This window comes from Urtica dioica, chromosome 7 (genome assembly GCF_054948205.1).
Source record: "Urtica dioica subsp. dioica isolate 48M chromosome 7, U.dioica_male_clone48M_v1_H2, whole genome shotgun sequence".
Lineage (NCBI taxonomy): Eukaryota > Viridiplantae > Streptophyta > Magnoliopsida > Rosales > Urticaceae > Urtica > Urtica dioica.
Window position 1 is genome coordinate 26,202,495 of NC_142762.1, and position 20,687 is coordinate 26,223,181.

At 40.7% G+C, this 20,687-nt stretch overlaps 1 protein-coding gene and 1 long non-coding RNA gene across 3 annotated transcripts; one reads left to right on the plus strand and one right to left on the minus strand.

The window, feature by feature from the left end:
* Positions 1-6,626: 6,626 nt before the first annotated feature.
* On the plus strand, positions 6,627-10,853 carry ZIM (GATA-type zinc finger protein with TIFY domain-containing protein). Its single transcript, XM_089620959.1, has 7 exons — positions 6,627-7,148; positions 7,497-7,577; positions 7,650-7,778; positions 9,001-9,110; positions 9,361-9,466; positions 10,303-10,362; positions 10,489-10,853. Exons 1-7 carry the CDS (start codon positions 6,861-6,863, stop codon positions 10,594-10,596), a joined length of 882 nt encoding a protein of 293 aa, XP_089477085.1. The 5' UTR covers positions 6,627-6,860; the 3' UTR covers positions 10,597-10,853.
* A 6,972-nt stretch (positions 10,854-17,825) lies between these two features.
* Positions 17,826-19,640, minus strand: LOC149390562 (uncharacterized). 2 transcript variants are annotated; one of them, XR_016300061.1, is made up of 4 exons: positions 19,401-19,640; positions 19,230-19,285; positions 18,777-18,894; positions 17,826-18,231 (listed from the first exon to the last, which is right to left on the minus strand). It is a non-coding gene; the product is annotated as an uncharacterized LOC149390562 (long non-coding RNA). The 2 variants fall into 2 exon arrangements; XR_016300060.1 differs by having other exon boundaries at positions 17,830-18,144.
* Positions 19,641-20,687: the final 1,047 nt, after the last annotated feature.

Here is a 20,687-nt window from a genome sequence, read left to right on the forward strand (position 1 = left end):
GCTCTCGGCGAACAATTGGCAGTCACCCGCCTTTCGTTCGAAGTTCCTCAGCTGAGCTCGCCATATCGCGATTATGAAGGACATCATGTAAGCCTATGGATTCGAAGTTCCATTGTAGCGAGGTAAGCGAACTTTCCTTGTATCTCCAATAAAGACTTCTGTGATTTTTTGTGTGAACGGAGTTCGCCCTATTTATGCGACCACTACAACAAATACAACAACTACCGACGATTTTTTTCGTCGGTAATAACCCAGTAATCGTCGCTAAATATATTTAGCGATGATTTTAGCGACGATTATTATCGTTGCTAAATGTCCGTGCCTAAATATATTTACCGATGATTTTGTCGTCGCTAAATATTTACCGACGAGATTAGCAACGATAATTTCATCCCTAAATGTTTAAACGAAAAGTTTTTTTTAATTTTGTGAAAGATAATTAGGGACGATTTTATCGTCGTTAATTCGCGCGGGAAAATTTCGCGAGCGAATTAGCGACGAAAAAGTCGTCGCTAATAAGTCCAGTTTTTTAATAATTAGCGACGACTTTATCGTCGCTAATTAATTATTTTTTTTCGTTTCTGAAATTATTAATTTTTTTCGTCGTTAATTATTTTTTTTTTGTTTATGAAATTCTAAAATGAAAAATCAAATAAAAACCAAATTATATTATCCAAATCTACTTATATATAAAATCCGGTTACGTTTTCGATTATCGACCGCCTGTCGGAGTGTGGACGTCGGGCGTCGGAGTGTGGACGCCGGCCGTCGGAGTCTGCTGGCCATGGGATGACGGAGCCTGCTGCGAACTCTGCGGAAATTGGGGCATAAACAAGCTAAGGTTGAGGCCGGGCACCTGACTCTGTATTGCCTCGGCGAACGAGGCGATGGTCGATGTGAACACCTCCTGCGAGATATATCCTGGTTGCAACGTCCCAGCCTCCGAACCGTAGACTTCGGCGACTTCAGCCGCCATCCGTGCTCCATGTGGCACCAAACGTCCGACGCCAGTCAAGTGATCAGTTCGCGAACCCATAATATCGTGGATCGCCTGCTGCTCTAGGACGGAAATATCAACGTCCGCTCCTTGTTGCTCAGCCTCCGCTCGCAACGTGTTGAACCTATCGACCAGTCGATCTTGATATAATTAACTAGCTAGTATATATTAATCGAAAAATAAGACAAAATAAATGTAAACTTACATAACGTGCGGAGGCTTCAGGAGTTAGCCATTCGGACTTGTCGGACTGATGTTGGCGCTTGTAGTTCGCAAACAAGCTCTCGAAAGCGCTTGTCTCGGCGCTTTTCTGCATGTAAACAAAATTTCAAGTGTTAGATAGTTTTAACGATTTGATGTATCATATAAACATAAAACTTATGTTCTTCATGCGGTGGGTCAAGAATCCAATCGTCCCCTGTCGACTCTTCGTCTTCTTCTTCGCGCGATTCGCCTTGTTCTTCGCTTGTATGGCCTGTAATATAAGTAAACGTACACATAAATAACAAATCGTATAATAAAAGGGTAAACACATATTTAACGTAAATGATTTGATTACCTTAAACTCATCGCTCGTATATCGTTGTATAAGCGTCTCCCATTCAGTGTCGAGCTAACGGTCCTCGGTTTCATAGATCGCGCCACCTGTACGCTGCTCTTGCAGTCGATGTTGAACCATGACCGCAAGGTATGCCTCCAATCGCGAAGACGAGTCTTCGCGTCTCAAATGATTGCCGCATCGATAATTGCCTTCTTCTTCCCGGTTGCGTCACCATCGACTCGAATGTCGTACTTGTCTCGAATCGCTGCTCGGATCTCGGCCTCCTTCGTCGGCCCCACGTTTGCATTCGTCCACCTTGGGACCGTAGGCGAGATCTTGTCTCGGACGACCAACCCGAGCATGTTCGCAAACGTCGCGAGATCCGGATCCATCTCTCGCTCTGGCTGCAAGAACGACTAAAACTCCTCGTTATAAATAATGACTTCCTTCACCCCGGGACGCCGTGCACGCTCAGATCAAATCCCGAGCGTCGACCCACGCACGGCCGGTTCGATATCCTCGTCTTCTTCTTCGACGCCATCGCGTACGGGCGTCGACTCGCAATAATTCGGGAGACGGGCTAAGTAGTCATCCCCGCCTCCGCTACCTCCAGCTCCTGTAGCCGTAGCCATCTGAAATCCAAAACAAACTTTATTTAGTTATGCATTCGTAATAATTTAAATAAGTTAATTTAGTAAGTAAATGAAAAACGTTATATACTATTCGTGTTGCTGATCGGATGAGACTTTTTCAATACTTTCAGTAGTTGATCAAATGACTTATTCGTCCACTTGTTCATCACTTTCAAATGGATCAACGTGACAACAAAGGAGAGTGACGAATACTCCGTACAACCCGGCCATAATTATGTGTTCAGGTCGCTGAAAAGGTCATCAAACTGTCGACTCTGGTATTCTGCATTCAGGTCAATATTGTCATCGTCACCGTCTACGTCGTTGTGATCTAAGATATCGTGTACAACATCAAACATCCCACCTCATCTTCCGTAATCCGTCTGATACTGCATTACGTCATCTTCTTCCTCTTCGTGAAAGATCCATCTCGTGTAATTCCTCTTAAATCCTCTGATAAAGAGATGATTCTCTATATCAGGAATTTTTTGCATCAACACGTTGTTACACCTCTTGCATGGACACTTAACTCTTCTTTCGATGTTTACGTGTTGTCGGGCCATTGCCATGAACTCTGTCATGCCAGTCGCAAACTCAACGCTTAGACGTTGGTCCTCGATTATCCAATTCCTATTTGGATAACTCATTTTACCTAAAGATTCAACATTTTAAAATTTAGTATTTTTCAGATTTTATTTTATAATTTCACGATCCTACCGAAATTTCGGCAGAACCTCCCCTACAACCTTAACAACCCGGCATCAAGCCTTCAACTTTAAAACCTGCATAGAAACATCCTAAAACTAACAATAAATCCAACCTCAGTGGTTCGATTATTAAAATACATAATCCATATCAACTAATTAATTTCACATTTTTAATCATTTGTAACATGAATTAAATACAATTCCATTTAATTTCACATAAACTACCTAATCGTTTTTACATGTTTTTACATAATTTTACCTAATATAAATATTTATAACTAATTTAAATATTTATACCTAATATAAAAATTTATAACTAATTTAAATATTTGTGTAAACAAAACTAATTTAAATATTTATAATATTTATAACAAATATATAACTATAAATTATGTAAATATAACTAATTAATTCATTTATATTTATAACTAATAATATATATATATATATATATATATATAAAAACAAAAAAACTTACCGTACGTGAGGGATGAGGAAGAGATTCCGGACCGGGGCGGACGAGGACGAGGACGGCGTCGGCGGCGGAGCGGCGGAGGAGCTGCACCGGTTGAGAGAGAGGTTAGGAGAGAGATGTGAGGAGAGAGAGACTTACCGGGGAGGACGAGGACGGCGTCGACGGCGTCGGCGGCACACGGCGGAGGAGGGCACACGGCGGACGGCGACGGCGGGAGAGGAGAAATGAGAGAAAATGGCAATTTAGGTCAAGGAAAACGAAATGGGGAAACTGGATCGCGATCTGGTATTTAAAGACATTTACCGACGATTTATTCATCGCTAAATGAATAAATTTCGTCGCTAAATGAACTTACGTTAACCAGGCATTTAGCGAAGACTTATTCGTCGCTAATAGTTTTCGTACATATTGGAGGGACTTTTCCCTCTTTAAAATTCGTTAAAATTTAAAATGAATTAGCGACGAAAATATCGTCGCTAAATCATTTCGTCTTAATTAAGTTGGAGGGATTTTTCCCTCTTTAAAATTCGTTAAAATTCTAAATTTGTTCGAAATTATTAGCGACGATAATATCGTCGCTAAAGAAATTCAAAATCCTTTAGCGACGATATTCTCGTTGCTAAATATATTCCCGCGAACTTAGCGACGAGAAGCAAGAATTAGCGACGATATTATCATCGCTAATTATCTTTGCCGCCAAACTTTAAGAATTTTCGCACCAAATTATTAGCGACAAAAAAGTCGTCGCTAAATGCATTATTAGCGACGATATATTTGCGACGATTAAATCGTCGCTAATAGTTTCGTAGCTAAATGTCATATTTCTTGTAGTTGACGAGGCGGTCTATTTCTGATGTGGAGCTGGTCGCGTCGTGAAATTTCAAGTGGATCGCTCGAAACTCCGCAACAATCGACTGCTTGTACCTCTCGAACTCATTCGTTTTAGGTTCAGTCTGGAAAGGCTGATACCCTCCACGGAACTGAGTTGTCGTGGTTTGCTCGATGGGCCATGCGTTCATCAAGGGCGATCTAAACGACTGGCAAAATGGGAAGTTTGACTGGTTCGCGGCAGCGTTTCCACCTACATCGCCCAACACGGGCTCGGATGGAGGTCCACCCGGAGGTGGCGGAGGCATGACATCAGAGCCGACCTGGGTTGCAGAAGTGGAAGTGACATTCGTCTGAAGAACTATCCCCGATCCGACGAAGTAACTGGGATTCCGTCAAAATTCAGGCGAATGCCTGAAAGCAGAGCCGGGTTAGCCTGGGTGGTCAAAACCGTGTTTTGGACTGAACCCTGCTCAGTGACTCCCAGCTCATAAGCCTGGAAGAGACGGAGGTGGAGTCACGATGCTGTCAATATGGGAGCAGAGGGTTTCATACCTCCGATCTCTGTACTTCGCATATTTTCCAGCATGTCTAGGAGCGCCTGAGATCGCGTCAAAGCCTTGATCTCAGCAGGAGTGCGATCTTCAGAAGTCGACATATTGCTGATGATATTTTTGTTTTGATCGAGCCTAGCTCATTTCTTATAGATGTTGGTCTTTTGATGTTTCCCACAGACGGCGCCAAATTGTTGATTTCGGAAACCGAGCTCTCAACAATCTCGAAGAAAACTATATAATGAAGTATTTATTCGATTTATATTTAAATGGATCTCAAAATATGTCGTAAATGAAACTCGCTAAACGTAAATAATAAGAAGAAATGGAATCACTGTATTGATTGAACTTTTGTTTCGAACGACGTCGCTGGGCAAAAAAAGCACCCAGCGAACTCAGGATTACAAACTTGATCGTAAATTGCGGAGTAAATACAAAGGTTTAACGTTAGAAAAATCTTGCGATTCTCTTTTGAATGAGAGAATTTATAGACTAGGCGAGATATGGAATCTTCGGAGACACGTGGTGAAGACTTCGTCTGCTGTTTGACACGTCGCCTAATTATTTGAATGAGCCCTGGTTGAAGTCGTCTTCGATCCGATATTCGTGTCGAGAGTTGTATGTTGACTACGACTTTGTCTGGAGTTGGTTGAAATCGAAGTGAGCTCGTCGAGGTGAAGTAGCTTTACTTAGGCCTTTACCAAATGATGTGTTAATATATGTTGGGTCGAAGAATTGAGAGCGGCTTTTCACAACTATTGGGCTTCGAGAGGCACAATAAATTATTTTTTTTAATAAAAGGGTAATTTTTAACCCCCACGAAAAAAATTTCGGCCCTCCGAGCCGTTAGGCCCTCAGAGTCGTATGAGGCTCTGAGCCGTATGGGGCCCCAGCCTTCAAAGTTGTTTGAGGCTCAGCCTTAAGAACCATTCGGTGCTCATCCTTCAGAGCTGCTTGAGCCTCTCAGCCTTCACAGCTGCTTGAACCTCTCAGCCTTCACAGCTGTTTATGGCCCTATAGAAACGTTTAGAAATCTGCCTCCATAGTCGTTTGGAGCTCAACCTTCAGAGTCGTTTGAGTCATTTTTCTTAAGCCTTTTACTTTTTCTTTTATTGGTTAGGAGTGTCGTTTTCATTACGACATAGCAAAAACCTTAAGCTCTTCGATGATAAACATACAAACGTAGACGGAAGTGTCCTAGTGAGTGGAGGAACACGACGCAAAGGTCTCTCCCAGCCTGACTTGAACAAGTCTGTAGGCCAGCTCCAGCGATGCCACGCTTCACGACCTTCATGCGCCAAGCATATTGACTTTAGAAGCTTAACGGTAGAGAAAATTCTTTCATGCCAAACGTTACCACCACCCCTTGTTTTAAATTAGCTAAAAGATTACATAATTTGAAATAGCTAGCGCTGGAGAAGAGCTGGCTTCGGAGCAGAAATCACGCTGGAGAAGAGATGGTGTCGGCATCAACAAAGCAACGTTGGGGATGAGAATGCGGCGACGAGGAAGCTTCAGTGACAAAGTGGTGTTCGGAGGAGCGTTGGTGTCGGCGAGACAACGTAAGAGGAAAGATTGCGACATAGGAGAATCGTCCTCGGAGATTAAGCTGTGACGGAGAGAATCGTGTGAGAGTTAGCGTTTTTTTATTTTTATTAAGATTGGTGACTATTTTTTTAATAAATTAAAATTTGGGTTAATTATTTAAAAAAAATGATGAATTGGGCTAACTCTCCTATTTATTTTCTTACAATTTCGTTAGTTTCTTATGGTTAAGCAAAACACCTCCCGTTTAGTGAATTTAGGCATAACTATAATTAAAAAAAAAAAGAAGAAAAAAAATTGAACAATATCATTAAATCTTTTATAGATATTTAATTTTAAATCACTATTTTTTTTTCTTTCCCTTTTTCCTTTGTTGCTGTTCTGCAAATATTCCCTGTTTCCTCTTCCCTTCAACCAATCTTAAACTAAAGGAACCACCGATTCATACAACACCACCTCCCTCTCAACTCAACTCACAAGGAGTGCAAATCTCGTGTCCACATCTTGTCTAGGGTTAGGGTTTCCACGCCAAATACCTGCTTGTAGTACTCTCTCATGCTACGAATTCCATACCTCAACCAATGTACGGACAATCAATGAGCCTCGCCGGTCAGATCGCCGCGACGTCCGACGAAGGCGAAGACGTGATCGGTGCCGGCGGAGGAGGATCAGACTCCGTCGAAAACCACGGCCACAACCACCACATGTCCTTCGAGTCCCACGCCCTCGACGACGCCGTCGCCGGAGACGACGCTGTCTACGCCTCCGCCGCCCACGATATGGTCGTCCACCGCGCCGACGGCAGCAGCCAGCTCACGCTCTCCTTCCGCGGCCAGGTTTATGTCTTTGACTCCGTCACGCCCGACAAGGTCCGCCTCTTTCTTTCTCGATTCTTCTCGGGATTCACACTCACTGCTAGGTCAAATTTTGGTTATTCTATTCTATTTTATAATGTTGGAGAAAATGAAATTCAAGTGATGGATTAATTAAACAACGTGCAAGGCAAAATACCTGATTAGATTTCTCACTCTTTGTGATTGTTCTGTTTCGGTGCTGAGTGTCTTAGGTCGTAATTTGAGATACAGATTTTTATTTTGAAAAAGGCCGTATTGACCTTGATGAATTTACGGTCTTGTTTTGAACGTATGGATTGGAATTTATGGCATTCCAATTGGGAACTTCATATGTGTATATGAGATATTGTGACGGATTTGAAGGTTCAAGCGGTGTTGCTACTCTTGGGAGGTTGCGAGATATCTGGAGGATCACAAGGCGTGGGATTGCCGAATCAGAACAGGGTATTTAATTGAACTAAGAAAATCAAATGTGCGTGTTGTGTGTGTAATTATTTGGGCTTTGTATTTGTATAGGCTGTCGTGGACATTCCGTCACGGTGTAGTCAGCCCCAAAGAGCTGCTTCATTACATCGGTTTCGGCAGAAGAGGAAAGAGCGGTGCTTCGATAAGAAAGTTCGGTACGGCGTCCGCCAAGAAGTCGCACTCAGGCAAGTTGGTTCTATTTCTATTTCCTGCTGCTTTGTTATCTTTGCTTATTTCTATTCCGGAAGATGATCAGGATAAGCACTTTTGCAGTAGATGTTCCCGGGAAAAAGAACTTTGGAACCAATAGGAAAAGTCAGATATACTTCATTAAATCGTGCCATAACATTAAGAGCTTCAGTTTTTCCTTTTCTTTATTTTGTTAAAATAAAATACCATACCGAGGGTGGATTTGGCTAGAACTTTAATGTTTCCCATCCTGTATATAGTATAATAAGGCTCTTCGAAAACAACGTTGCACTCCTATCATGTATTAATAACAACTCGCTGTTTCTTAAAAAAAATAAAATACAATCTTGCACTTTGGAGCCTGAGATGGTTGTTGGTTAGACTATAGGTCTTAAATTACGAAGTCTGTAGTCGTAAGTAGGTGAATTTCTCTGGAAAATGATATTAGATTTTTTATGGAATCGGAACCTGAGAAATTGTATACGTCGTAGTTAAAAAGTATATTTAGTCAAATGCTCATTTATATTTTTCTACTGGTGTGCTTATGAGCCCAGTTTGAAGATATATATGGCAAACTACTTTCAAATTTCAGGTTCCTTCTGTGTTTTTTTAACATCCCATTTGTTCACTTACTGAACCACTTATCATTATTCTAAAAGGACTAATAGTTGATAGTGTCTATCAGCTTTGGAAAATAAATGGGTTAGATTATCGGGTAATATGTTGTCACTTACTTAACATCTCAGTAACTAGATTGAATACATACGATTTTGCTGTGGCTCTGGACACAATTTTGTAAAATTGTGTGCTCTGTGAATTTGTAATAAAAATAACTGAGTTACTTGATTATCCTTGGTATGGGGAATTAACTTTTATGATTGAGCATGGAAACCACTGTAAAGTGCAAGCTGGAAGTTATCATCTTTCAGATTCCCGGTACAACATAAAATACAGTCTCCCTTGATATAAATAGGGTCTTGCTATTTGCGTGTATTAACTTAACCTTTCTGGGAATGTGATGATAATTTTTTTAAAAAAAAATGAGGTCTTGCTATATATATCTGGTTGCGGAAGTTTGAAATTTTAACTTTCTCTTGTAGCTGCATAAGTTGGCAAACATTCTTCACATGGTATCTAAATCAGCTAATTACAATTCTTAATTTCATCTTAATAATTAGTCATTAATTTCTCTATGTGGCCTATATACTTGTACCCCAGGATGCAGCGTAACAAGGGACAATTTACTTCTAAAAAGTCGGAAGGAGGCTGCGGCTGGGGAGACGCACAGGAGTCTGGGCAGGATGATAACCCACTAGAATCGTTGTGAGTTTTCTTCCGTTTCTGAAACCCATATATCTCAAAGAAATTTACCTTTCCAAGTATGATCAACATGATTTTCCGTCAACCCACCTCCCCCCCCCCCCCCCCCCCCCCCCACCCACACACACACACACACACACATTTTCACTCTCATTCCTCTATTGAAGTGATCTTTTTTTTTTCCCTCATCGTATAATATTTTTTCCATCATTAACTCAGTTTCGTAATTCCTAACTATTCTTATGTTGTTTAGATGTACACATTGTGGCACAAGTTCGAAGTCGACACCAATGATGCGGCGTGGGCCGTCCGGTCCAAGGTCTCTTTGCAATGCCTGTGGGCTTTTCTGGGCAAATAAGGTTCGTATTTTCTTGATGATATGGTGCAATGATATTATTTACGGAATTTTGCGTAATTGTTACAGAAAACAATTTTGTATAGTTGATTAGGCGAAAATGATTACAAAGATAAGAAGCAAAAAAAAAAAAAAGTGGGAAAAGAAGAATCTTTGATAAACCCCTTACGTAACAAGCCGCTGCCTAGTTTCGGAGCAAGTGCGTCAACAGAAAGTTGAAAAGTTGTTGCTGTCTGGCAGAACCCCCCATCAGTTGAAAAGTTCACACTTTAGCCCTATCAGACAAATAAGTTAACGCGTCCAGATGGATCACCACGGCCTTCTAAGAGTCACTCTTGCAGCTCTGCCAGAATCTCATCTGTAATGGCATCATGCATTATCAAAATAGATACTAGCACTTCTTGCTCTTGCTGGTTCTCATGACTTTGTTTTTCTCTCTGGAGGGATAGATCTTGCTAACTTTGACTTTATTGACTCGGAATAGCTTGCGGGGATAACGTAACATGATATCCGTCGTAGAAGATTCTAAAGTTCTGATGATTTTTCGATTTTTAAGCTAAGTGTAGAAGTTATCTAAGTTTGTTAGACCTTTTCATTTGGCAAATCATCGCTCCTCATTGTTTAAACTCCGATCCGATTTAAGTGATTACCTGCCCTTTAGCTCAACAGTGTAAGGAAAAGGGCCTGTGTGACTGGCTGAGCTACAAATCCTGGAGTTGAGCGAAAATTCTTATTTTCCAGAACCATAATTGGGTTCTCACCAAATGACACTGCATGATTCTACTACAAACATGTTGGAGCAACGCTTTAGTCTTACACTTGAGATATTGGAATTTTCAGGGGACTTTGAGGGATCTTTCCAAGAAAATCCAGGATCATTCTGCGACTCCCGTGGAGCAGGTAAATGTTATCTTGCTCGATATTGTAATCTTTACTAAATTGAATTGCTCTTCTTATCGAGTTGGCTTTACCTTTTTCAAATCATCTTTTTTTTGTTTTTTTTTTGTTTTGGTTTTCTATAATTAGGCCGAAGGAGAAGCTAGTGATTCCAACTGTGATACTACCATTCGATCGCATAATAATCTTGCAAATTTTGCTAACGGGGATGGCTCGGCTTTGATGGCTGAGCAATGAGTTGTGTCAAAGACAAAAGTCAAAGTAGTCTTTGGCGTCATTCAAGTAGGCTTCCTATTTTAAATTTAATTTTTCCCAGTAAAATTGATTTGTCTTGATCTGCAGATATGATAGTGCCACCATCCTGGTCGAGATTGATGTTTAAATGTATCAAGATATTTTGGTAATTATCGGGGGTATTGTTATATATATAGGTAGTGTATGCTATCTGATAGCCCCTACCGCAACTTCCAGATTTCAATCTTTTTCTTCATTAATCATGTTGTGGGCATAATTTTCGGCAGCGTAGAAAAGGAACTATATCTGGCTTATCTGAAATTAAACGGAAAATGTCTCGAAAATAGAGAACTATTTTTCGATGAAACGTTGATGGAAATGCCGACAGAAAATATATTAAAATACAGTTTTTAATTAAAAAAAATTACAATGAATGCATCGAATCTAAATATATATATGGTCTAGTCTTACACTAAAATTCATACTATAAATTGTTGACAACTCGTGAATCAATTGTTTAAAACTACAAAGCATAAATCAATAGTTTAGAATATTGAATGTAACACAATAATCAATTAGGACTTCAAGTTTCAAATCAATTTCATTTTTAATTAAGTTTTAAATTTCAACCAATAATCATCATATAAATACAAACTTACTCTAAATAGATACCACTAGTAGAGAATGAAAATATAGCTTATAAACCGTGTTTGAGATTAAGTGTGAACTTACTCTAAACAAGTAGGCTAGAAAAGTAGAAACCACTTTTCTCTTTCCTTGGCACTAAAGTAAGAGAGTACCAAAATATGTGTGCACTTTCTCTATCGTTTATTCATAAAAAATAAAAATAAAAAAGAAATAAAAAAAAATTCTAATTCGAACTTTTGTAAGAAGTCAATATGATCTAACTCTTTAGGATCCTCAAAGACTCCTTAGTCGTGCCACCTTTCCCTCTACTATTTGAAATCTCAGCCATTGTCCTTGTAGTGGGCTAGGACGGGTCTCATGAAGCCACGTCATTAATCCGCATTAGTTATAAATATATAAAGGAAAGCGCACATTTACTATTCATCTAGATTCAAATTCTTGTTACATAATTCTCTGAAATTACAAAAATACCATTTAATAGTATCATAATTACAAAAATGTCACTCTATCAAAATTGCCAGACTTTTTGTATTCTTTATCAGCGGATGTTCATATTCTAGAGTATTCTGGATGTGGATTTTTTTTTTTTTTTTTTTTTTTGCAGGGAAAAAGGCCTCTCCAAGAACCAATCAAAGAGACCAGCCGAGAAGAAGGCCCATGGAACGATAATATTAAAACTCATTCAAAAGATTGTCTCAAACAAGGATCGGAACTTCTTGAAACTTACAAAAACCAAAGGAATCCTGGTTAATGGCCCATTTACACAACATATGAGCAGCCTCATTAACCTCTCTAGGAACCCAAGAAAAAGAAACCGAATCGAAACAACTCTCTAAACTCTCAACACGATCAAAGAAAGGGATAAAAGGCCAGACCGAGCAATCTTTGTTGTTCTCTAAATTCCCCAAGAGTACCTTATTATCGCCCTCAATAATGACACAAGAAATGTTCTGAAATTTTGCTAATTGCATAGCTAGAAGATAGCCAATCAGCTCCGCCTCGATCGCCGATGTCGTTGTGACCCTACTCCTCCAAAGCCACTTAATATTCCCTTGATCGTTTCTGGCTACCAGTCCCACTGCCGCTCTACCATTAGAGAAAGCCGCGTCTGAATTAATCTTGATAACTCTTGGGGCTGGCCGGGCCCACATGGATTGCTTCTCCGCTTTTTCGATCCTGCCATTACTGCCGGTGTCGTGGACAATATCACAAAATTCATTGATTCTAGCCTCTGTCCTTTGCATTAACTCCTCGTCGATCCTCGACACCCCGTTGAAAACCTTATCGTTTCTCCACTTCCAGATCGCTTCCAGGATTGTTGTGTTTCTTATGATATCTTCATTCCGTCTCCCACCCGACCTGTTCCAGTCGTTATTACTGGTCAGGAGCTGTTGCAGCAGATCCTCACCGCTCGAGAACGACGCATCCCATCTGCGACTCTTACCAACCGCCAACCAGAAACATCTAGCTATGTCACAGTTCAGGAAAACATGGTTGATGGTTTCCTCAGCTCTATGGCAAGCCCGACACAAACTATCGTTATTTGCGGAGACGTTCGCTAGCTTCAACGATGTGGGCATCCCTTCCACGCCCACTCTCCACAAGAAAACTTTGAGCCTCTCATGGATTCGCAGTTTCCATAAGTCTTTCCACAACTCTTTTTTGGGATTGAAGGAAGCTCGGGCGAGCTGCAAATAAGCCGATTTGAAAAAATCCCATTCTCTGAAGCCTCCCACACCAGCTTGTCCCGCGAATTATAAGGGAGCTTTCGAGTATTCTCAATTAACCTACACCAATCCGGGCCACACCATTCCCTGATTTTAGCCCAATTCCAGCTGCCTTCCCCTTCTTCCATCAACTCTCCAACCCTCGCCTCCTCATTAACCCTCAGCCCTTGACTTCTCGGGATCACCTCGGTGCCTACCCATTTGTCCTTGAACAACCAGGTATTTTTTCCATTCCCAACCAAGTATCTAGAGTTATATCTAATCAGCTCTTTCATTCCCCATACTTCTTTCCAACCAATCGAGTCCTTATTTCTCTTTTCAGAGAAAATAAATTTTGAAGAAGCATAGTACCTGCTTTTAAACATATGAGCCCATAACAAGTCATTTTCCATCGCAAGCTGCCATCCTAACTACACAAGCAAGGAGCCATTTATATCATCAAATTTTCTGATCCCCAAGCCCCCTATCTCTCGGCTCGCAGATGTTGTCCCACCTAGCCAGCGCCATGTATCTTTCATCATTGACCTTCCCGGTCCAAAAGAATTTTCTAACCACTTTATCGAGACCCTGGTTGAAAGTCTTTGGGAGTTTAAAGGTAGACATCACATAAGCCGGAATACCTTGAACCGCCGATTTGATGAGAGTCGCTCTCCCTGCCCTCGAGATAGTCTTGGCCATCCACCCCTCCAAGCGGCTAAGTACTCCGTTCTTGAGGGCTCCAAAACTCTCCGACTTGTTCCTCCCCAAGAACAAGGGGTTTCCTAAATACGAGATGTCCTTATCGCACGCTTCCATCGAGAGTCGGGCTTTAATCTCCGCAATAGTCTCCTCAGCGCAATTAGAAGAGAAAATGAGGCCCGATATTTGGGTGTTAACCCGTTGACCCGACCACCGTTGACATTTCTCTAAGAAATTCCAAACCACCTCGATCTCATTTTTCTTAGCTCCGTAAAAGATCATCGTGTCATCCGCGAACATAAGGTGTGAGACCCTTGGGACTTGTCTTCCAATCCCTACTCCTTGGAACCGGTTTCTCCCTTCTTCTCTCATAAGGAGCCTAGAGAGGACTTCCATGGCAATTATGAAGAGATACAGAGATAGTGGGTCTCCTTGTCTCAACCCTCTCGAGAGTTTGATTTTTAGCAAAACTCCTCCATTTAACACAATAGAGCTTGAGGCTGAAGACATACATTGATCAATAAGGTTGATCATTGTGTCCGAAAATCCGAAGCACCGGAGAACCCGAAGAATAAAGCTCCATTCCATACGGTCATAAGCTTTACTCGTATCTAATTTAATTCTCACGATCCCTTATTTGCCTTTTTTCTTGCCCATAATCGCCATAACCTCTCTCGCCACAATGGAATTTTCAGCTATCCACCTACCTGGAACGAATGCGCGAATGAAAAGGCGAGATCATCTTATCGAGATGTCTTCTAATCCGGCTCGTGATATTTTTGTCACCACTTTGAAACAAAAATTGCACAAGCTAATAGGTCGGAACTTCTCAAAGGTCTCGGCGCCATCAGTCTTAGGAATTAGGACCACATGGGCATAGCTCATAGCTTTAAGCATCTTCCTAGTCTTGAAGAAGTCTTGGACGAACTTCACGAGCGAACCACCAACCGCATCCCAGTAAGTCTTGTAAAAAACACCTTGAAGACCAACCGGCCCGGGAGCCTTGAGTCCATCCATCGACCACACCATAGCTTTTATCTCATTCTCACTCGGGAAGCCTCCATCGCAGTGTTATCCTCCTCTGAAATTATAGGCTGAATCAGCTCGTCCAGTTCCTCAGGGGGATCCGGATCTGAGGAAAGGAATAATCCACCGAATTTTTCATTCAGAAAATTTCCAATACCAATCCTATCTCTCAGCCTTACCCCCTCGTCATTCTTAATACTCCCAATGTGGTTCCTCCGCCTTCTAACCATTATTGCCTTGTGGAAAAACCGAGAGTTAGCATCGCCATCTTTAAGCCAAAGCTCACGAGATTTTTGACGCCAAACCGTGGTAATTTTATAATTGAGCTCACCTATCTTTGCCTTGAGACTGTTTTCTCGCTCCAAATTCACTCTACTACAAGGCTGATTTTGGATCTCAGTCAATTTCTTACTGCAATCCTTAAGGGCTTCTGGGGTCTCTCTCCATTTTACTCTCTTCCACCCCTTAAGAGCACGCCCCACTTCTGTATTTTTGCAGTGAAGTTTCCACGCATTCACACCTGGGACTTCTCTTTTCCACGTCTCTTCGATAATACGTCGACAATCTCCTTCTCTCGATCACCCACGCCTCAAAGAAAAAAACGTGCGCTGACATTTCACTTCGTACATAAACCCATCCATAATGATCGGCGCGTGGTCGGAATCTAAGATCGGGAGGTTACGGACCCCCGCTTTAGGCGCTCTCTCTAGCCAGCATTGGCTTACAATGGCTCTGTGGAGCCTTTCTCTGATTCTGCTTCCTTTTGGCTGACCATTCGACCAAGTAAATTTACCACCCTCCGCCCCTAAATCAATTCCACTAGTGTTTTGCAAGAATTGATCTAGCAGCCGACCCATGCTAGGATAGAACTCTCTACCCCCCTACTTTTCTCTCACATTAAGGATGAGGTTGATGTCGCCTATCAGCATCCAAGGCCTACCACTCGAGACCACCTTATTTCTCAGCTTGTCCCAGAAACCAGGCCTATCAATCGAGTTTGGGGGGCCGTACACACCCAAGATATTCCAATCCAGAAACTTATATGCACCCCTCACAATAGCCCAGATTACATTCCTCGAACATTCCCAAATATCCATATGGATACCAGACCTCCGGCCAACCCCACCGCCGAGACCACACAGCCTCTCCAAAAACCACAACTGATTCGTAACTTCTGCATTTTCTCATAGCTAATTTTTGTTTCTAATAATAAAATAACGTCAGGATTGCATTCCTTTATTCGGCTTCGTAAAGTCGTCTTCGCCGCCTCTCCGCCGAGTCCGCGGCAGTTCCAGGAAAGGGTCACTAACATTGACGAGGTAGGGGGTTGTTAAGGTCCGCCTCCTCAGCCAATAAATGTGAGGAGTCAGCTAACTTTTTCGCTAAACTAGCCTCATCTTTGCTAATCAACGATTTCACGACCTTTGGAGAGTCTTTCTTGTTCGCAACCCTCCTAGGCTTTACAATTCTTCTTTCCTTGCCCTTCTTTTTCTCATCCTCTCCAGACCCTTTGGCGAAGGTCAACTGAAGATTTTTAGCTAACTGAGAAATCTCCTCTCCCCGGTTCTAATCTTTGCCCACATCCTCATCTTTGTCTTCATTCGATCTCTTTTTCTTCCTTGAGTTATTTTCCATCGCGATTTTCCTTTTACTGATGCTCTCATAGGCCCTCTAAGTCTCTTCATAAAATTCTATAGGAATATCTGTCAGGCCCGTATCCTCATCCTCCATAACTAGTCTACTTGGCCCAGCGTCCATGTGGAATAATTTTTGGCTCGGCCCAGGCCCATCTAACAGGATCAGTTCTTTATTCCATGGAAAAACTATATCGTCCACGTCCTCATCCACATTATCTCTTTTTTGTACCTGGGGCCCACTCCCGACCAGGCCTGACCCTGTACCAACCCCAGAGGTGCGCGCCTCTACTCTCTTTTCCCGCAGACTGACATTCCTCTTGTAACCCCTCGCTTTACGCCATGTCATCTCGTCCTTTTCTTTATCTCCATTGTCATTGGCTGCCTCAGTTCGGTATTTCCAAGTCATTTCCTTGGCACTTCCCAGCGACAGCCATGCCGTAGCAGTTCCCGACAGTATGGACGAGACTCTCGGCGTACTAATCCCCATGCCACTTTGCTTTCTCTCTACACCTCTCTGTTCCGGGTGTGTGGTCGCTTCTTCTTCAGTCAGTTTACCCACTTTATCAATCAAGCCTTGGAAACATGACTCTGCCAAGGACTCAATGTAGAGCCAGCCTCCATACATATAGACCATCGGAGAATGCTTCGACCAGGGCCCACTTTTGCTTCCTACACTCATCTTGTTCATGACCTAGGATACCACATTTAAAGCAGAACCTTCCCAGTTTCTCATACTTACATTGAATCCATAAGGAGCTTCGACCTTCTCTATCCAGGAAAAAGCCTGCTTTCAGTGGTTTACTGATATCCACCATCACCTTGAGTCTCATTGATGTAGCATCTCTTCCTGTGTACCTGATCACTATTCCCACCGTATCTCCAAATTGTCTTCCGTTTCTCTCATTCAAGTACCCAGGAGGGAGACTCTCCAAAGTCCAGCTCCTCAATCATCATCATCTATGGCCATGGAGATATTACAAACTAAGCCCATTTACAGGTCCAAGCCCTTCCTTCCAGTACTTTTTCCCCATCTTCTTTTGCATCAAACACTATCTAGAAGAGGCCTGGTTTTATTTCCTTTATCACCCAAGGTCTCTTCACCTCCACACCATCGAGAGTACCTCGTAGATCTGTTTAGCTCTCACCGGACGCGACGCTAAGATTTTTCCAGGCAGAAAGAACTTACTTCATTTCACTACATCCGCCGCTGAAACAGGGGAGGTGTGCAGGTTGCAAGCCAAAAAGGACGTGGCCAACACCAACTCCTCTCCATCGACGTTCTCCTCCTCTAACACCTGTGGACACACCGGAATAGACATTCCAGCCAAAACTCTCTCAAATAGGCTCTCCCCAAAACCCAGAACACACTAGAAACTCTAGGAACTCGCTCACACTTCTCAAGAAACGCCCTCACCCTGCTCTCGTGTTTACCCCCACTAGGACTAGACAAACAACTCGCTCACACTGCTCTAAAAACGCACCCCCCCCCCCCCCCCCCCCCCCCCCCCCCTCGAGAAAACACCTAAGAAAATCCACACCAGACTAACAACCACGAGGATTGTAAAACCCAGCTAAGAAGAAACTAGAGAGAACACCCCACACTAAAGGAGAAAAACCGTCCCACTTATGACATAAAAAAACTGTATTCTGGATGTGGATGTATATACTAAATGAACTCAAACATTAAATTGACAGTTTTGTCCTTTGAATCTTTAAAATTACATTCATGCCATTAAGAGTAAAAAAAATATTATAAAAATTAAGACCGTTGTGATGATTCTTCCAGAGGACGTCTTCTGCTGAAGCAACTGATTTTCGGAGTCAGCTCGAAATTTCTGAGAATTTTTTATATATACATACATACACAAACACACATTACAATCTTCAATTAAATAAGCACATGACCCTACTGCTCTTCCAACCTACAAACATCATATCATCAGTTAATAGTCGAACTTCACTATAACCAACTATTTTTTCTTGGCTTTCCAGTCTATATCAGTAACATTTCCAAATACAAAGAGCTATGAGTAACAATTTCATTTATTTATATTCTTAATCAATTGCCTGACTTTTTCTCCCTCCATTTTTAGTTCTGTACAGGTGACAATTAAGACAAAGGATTGAACGCTTCTTTTATACAACTTATTTTAAACCTATTCTCCCCCAAATATTCTTAGATGTGTGGGTATAAAATCAACACCAAATCTATACAAATTATATAGTGAAAACTAGAGTGCTTACTGTGAACTAAACGAGTAGTGAAAATAAGGGTTTGGTAAGTAAATTTCAACTTGATTCTAAATCAACTTCAGCTGCATAAAGCTTACGATAGATAAACCAATTGCTTACACTAAATAATGGTAACGAATTATAGGAAACAAAACTAAACTAACGAAAACTATTAGTTTTAGGTCGGTATCAGTATGAAATAAATCTTTCTACATTATATAAACTCAAAACTTACCTCAATAGCTGAAATGCCATTGTTTTTAAGAAAGACCAGCTGAAATGAAGAAATTAGGATGTGAGGATTTGCGTTGTTCCTTTCTCCGATTTGTTGAAGACCCAAATAAAAACCAACCCTTATATATTAGTGTAGTGCAAACATTAAAACACAAAAGTAAGAAATAAACCATTATAGGCAAGAGCGAGAGAGAGAGAGAGAGAGAGAGAGAGAGAGAGAGGGAGAGAGAGAGAGAGAGAGAGAGAGAGAGAATAGGTAAAATAATTACAAAAAAATGATATGGGATAAGATTATTTTTTTTTAAAACCGGCTTAGGAAATGCATGAAGCTACTTAAAAAAAATGAGTTCCCTTCCAAGAACATTTCATATAAATGAATCACGAAACAAAGTATACAAAAGCCCCAAATATCCTAAATCGGAGCAAAACAAAGAAATCAATGATTTTATTTTACCTTTATATGATATCGAGCAACCACAAGCTTAAAATCCTTCCTTCCGCCTTGAATCACTGTCGAGACCCGGAGAAAACATAAACCCCCCAATCTATTCAAACCCTCCAAAGAAATTCAAAAGGGAAAGAAGAACAAAAGAGAAAGATCAAGATGAAGAAGAATTCAATCTACCACACATGCGAGCTTCAACCACCTCATTTTTCTTCTCCGGCTCACCATCTCTCTCTCAGTCTCTCTCCAAAATTGTCTCTGTGGTTTTTTTCTTTTTCTTTTATTTTTTCCTTTTTTTTCTCTGCGTGAATGAAGTGAACCAGGAATAGCCGTGGGGTGTTAAAACAATTCTTTCGAAAATCACTTCTAGACCCTTCACTTTGCAATTAACCCTCAATAGCTTCTTCTGTTATACATCTCTCATCCATTTGTATATATCAACTATACAATGTTAGTTGTAATTAAGAAAATTGTAAAATTTATATTAAATATGTTTTCAGTACTCTTTATATTAAATATCTATCTACAATATAATACGTTTCTTTTTAATTAGGAAATTAATTTAAGGGGAAAAATTGTATTATTATTATTTTCAAATTAAAAAAAATTTGATTTTCTTAAGCATACAAAATTACATTTTTACAAATTATTATCTTATCCAATTAAGTGTTTTATTTTATGTTGTACATAATTTTAAAAAATAACGTATATCTTTATTACCAATTTCTCAGTATAGTCTTAATGTTTGGTCTCATATATAAATAATATTATGTAATATATATATATATATATATTATTGTAATTATTTTGACCAAATATTTATTATTGCAAGTCTTTAATCTGCATATTTTAACAAATCTATTTATTATTTTTAATGATAAGAAATTAATAAATTATATGTCTAACATTATTATAAAAATGCAACACCAACTATCTTCGCTCCGCTGCAACGCGCGGTTATACCGCTTGTTAGTTATAAACAAAGGAAACCGCATGTCTCTTTTCCAGTGATAATCCCCAATCTTTCAAGGATCCCATCTTTCAAACTTAGCGTCTATGGCCGCCTATACTTGGACTAGGTTGAGTTGGCGTTTCATTTTATGCTAGAAGAGTCCTTGGGCCGAATTCAATTGGGTCCATAAAAGAATGTTTAGTCCAAAACTCATTTCGGACACTCAAAAATGATTTTAAAGTTCATTTTAAAACTAATTTTGAACTTCTCTAGTGCTTGTTCAATAATTTTATGAAATAATTTGGCAATATGTTTTTTAGTTCATCATTTGAGCCGATAAATAATATTTCAGTTCTGAGTATCAAATAGATTATCTCTACAAAAATGTACTTTTGACCTTGGAAGTTTTTAGGCGTGGTAACTTGCAAATGTTTATACGTGCAACATGCAGAAGCAAAGATTATCCTCGCACTAAGGAACAAATTTTTTTTTTTTTGCGACCATGCACCCGAGAA

What these genes read in the sequence shown, in the direction of transcription:
- ZIM (XM_089620959.1), top strand. Translation starts at nt 6,861, where the DNA reads ATGTACGGACAATCAATGAGCCTCGCCGGTCAGATCGCCGCGACGTCC. An exon ending in GATTGCCGAATCAGAACAGG is followed by an intron (nt 7,578 to 7,649) that starts GTATTTAATTGA and finishes GTATTTGTATAG; the next exon opens with GCTGTCGTGGACATTCCGTC. An exon ending in GGCTTTTCTGGGCAAATAAG is followed by an intron (nt 9,467 to 10,302) that starts GTTCGTATTTTC and finishes TGGAATTTTCAG; the next exon opens with GGGACTTTGAGGGATCTTTC.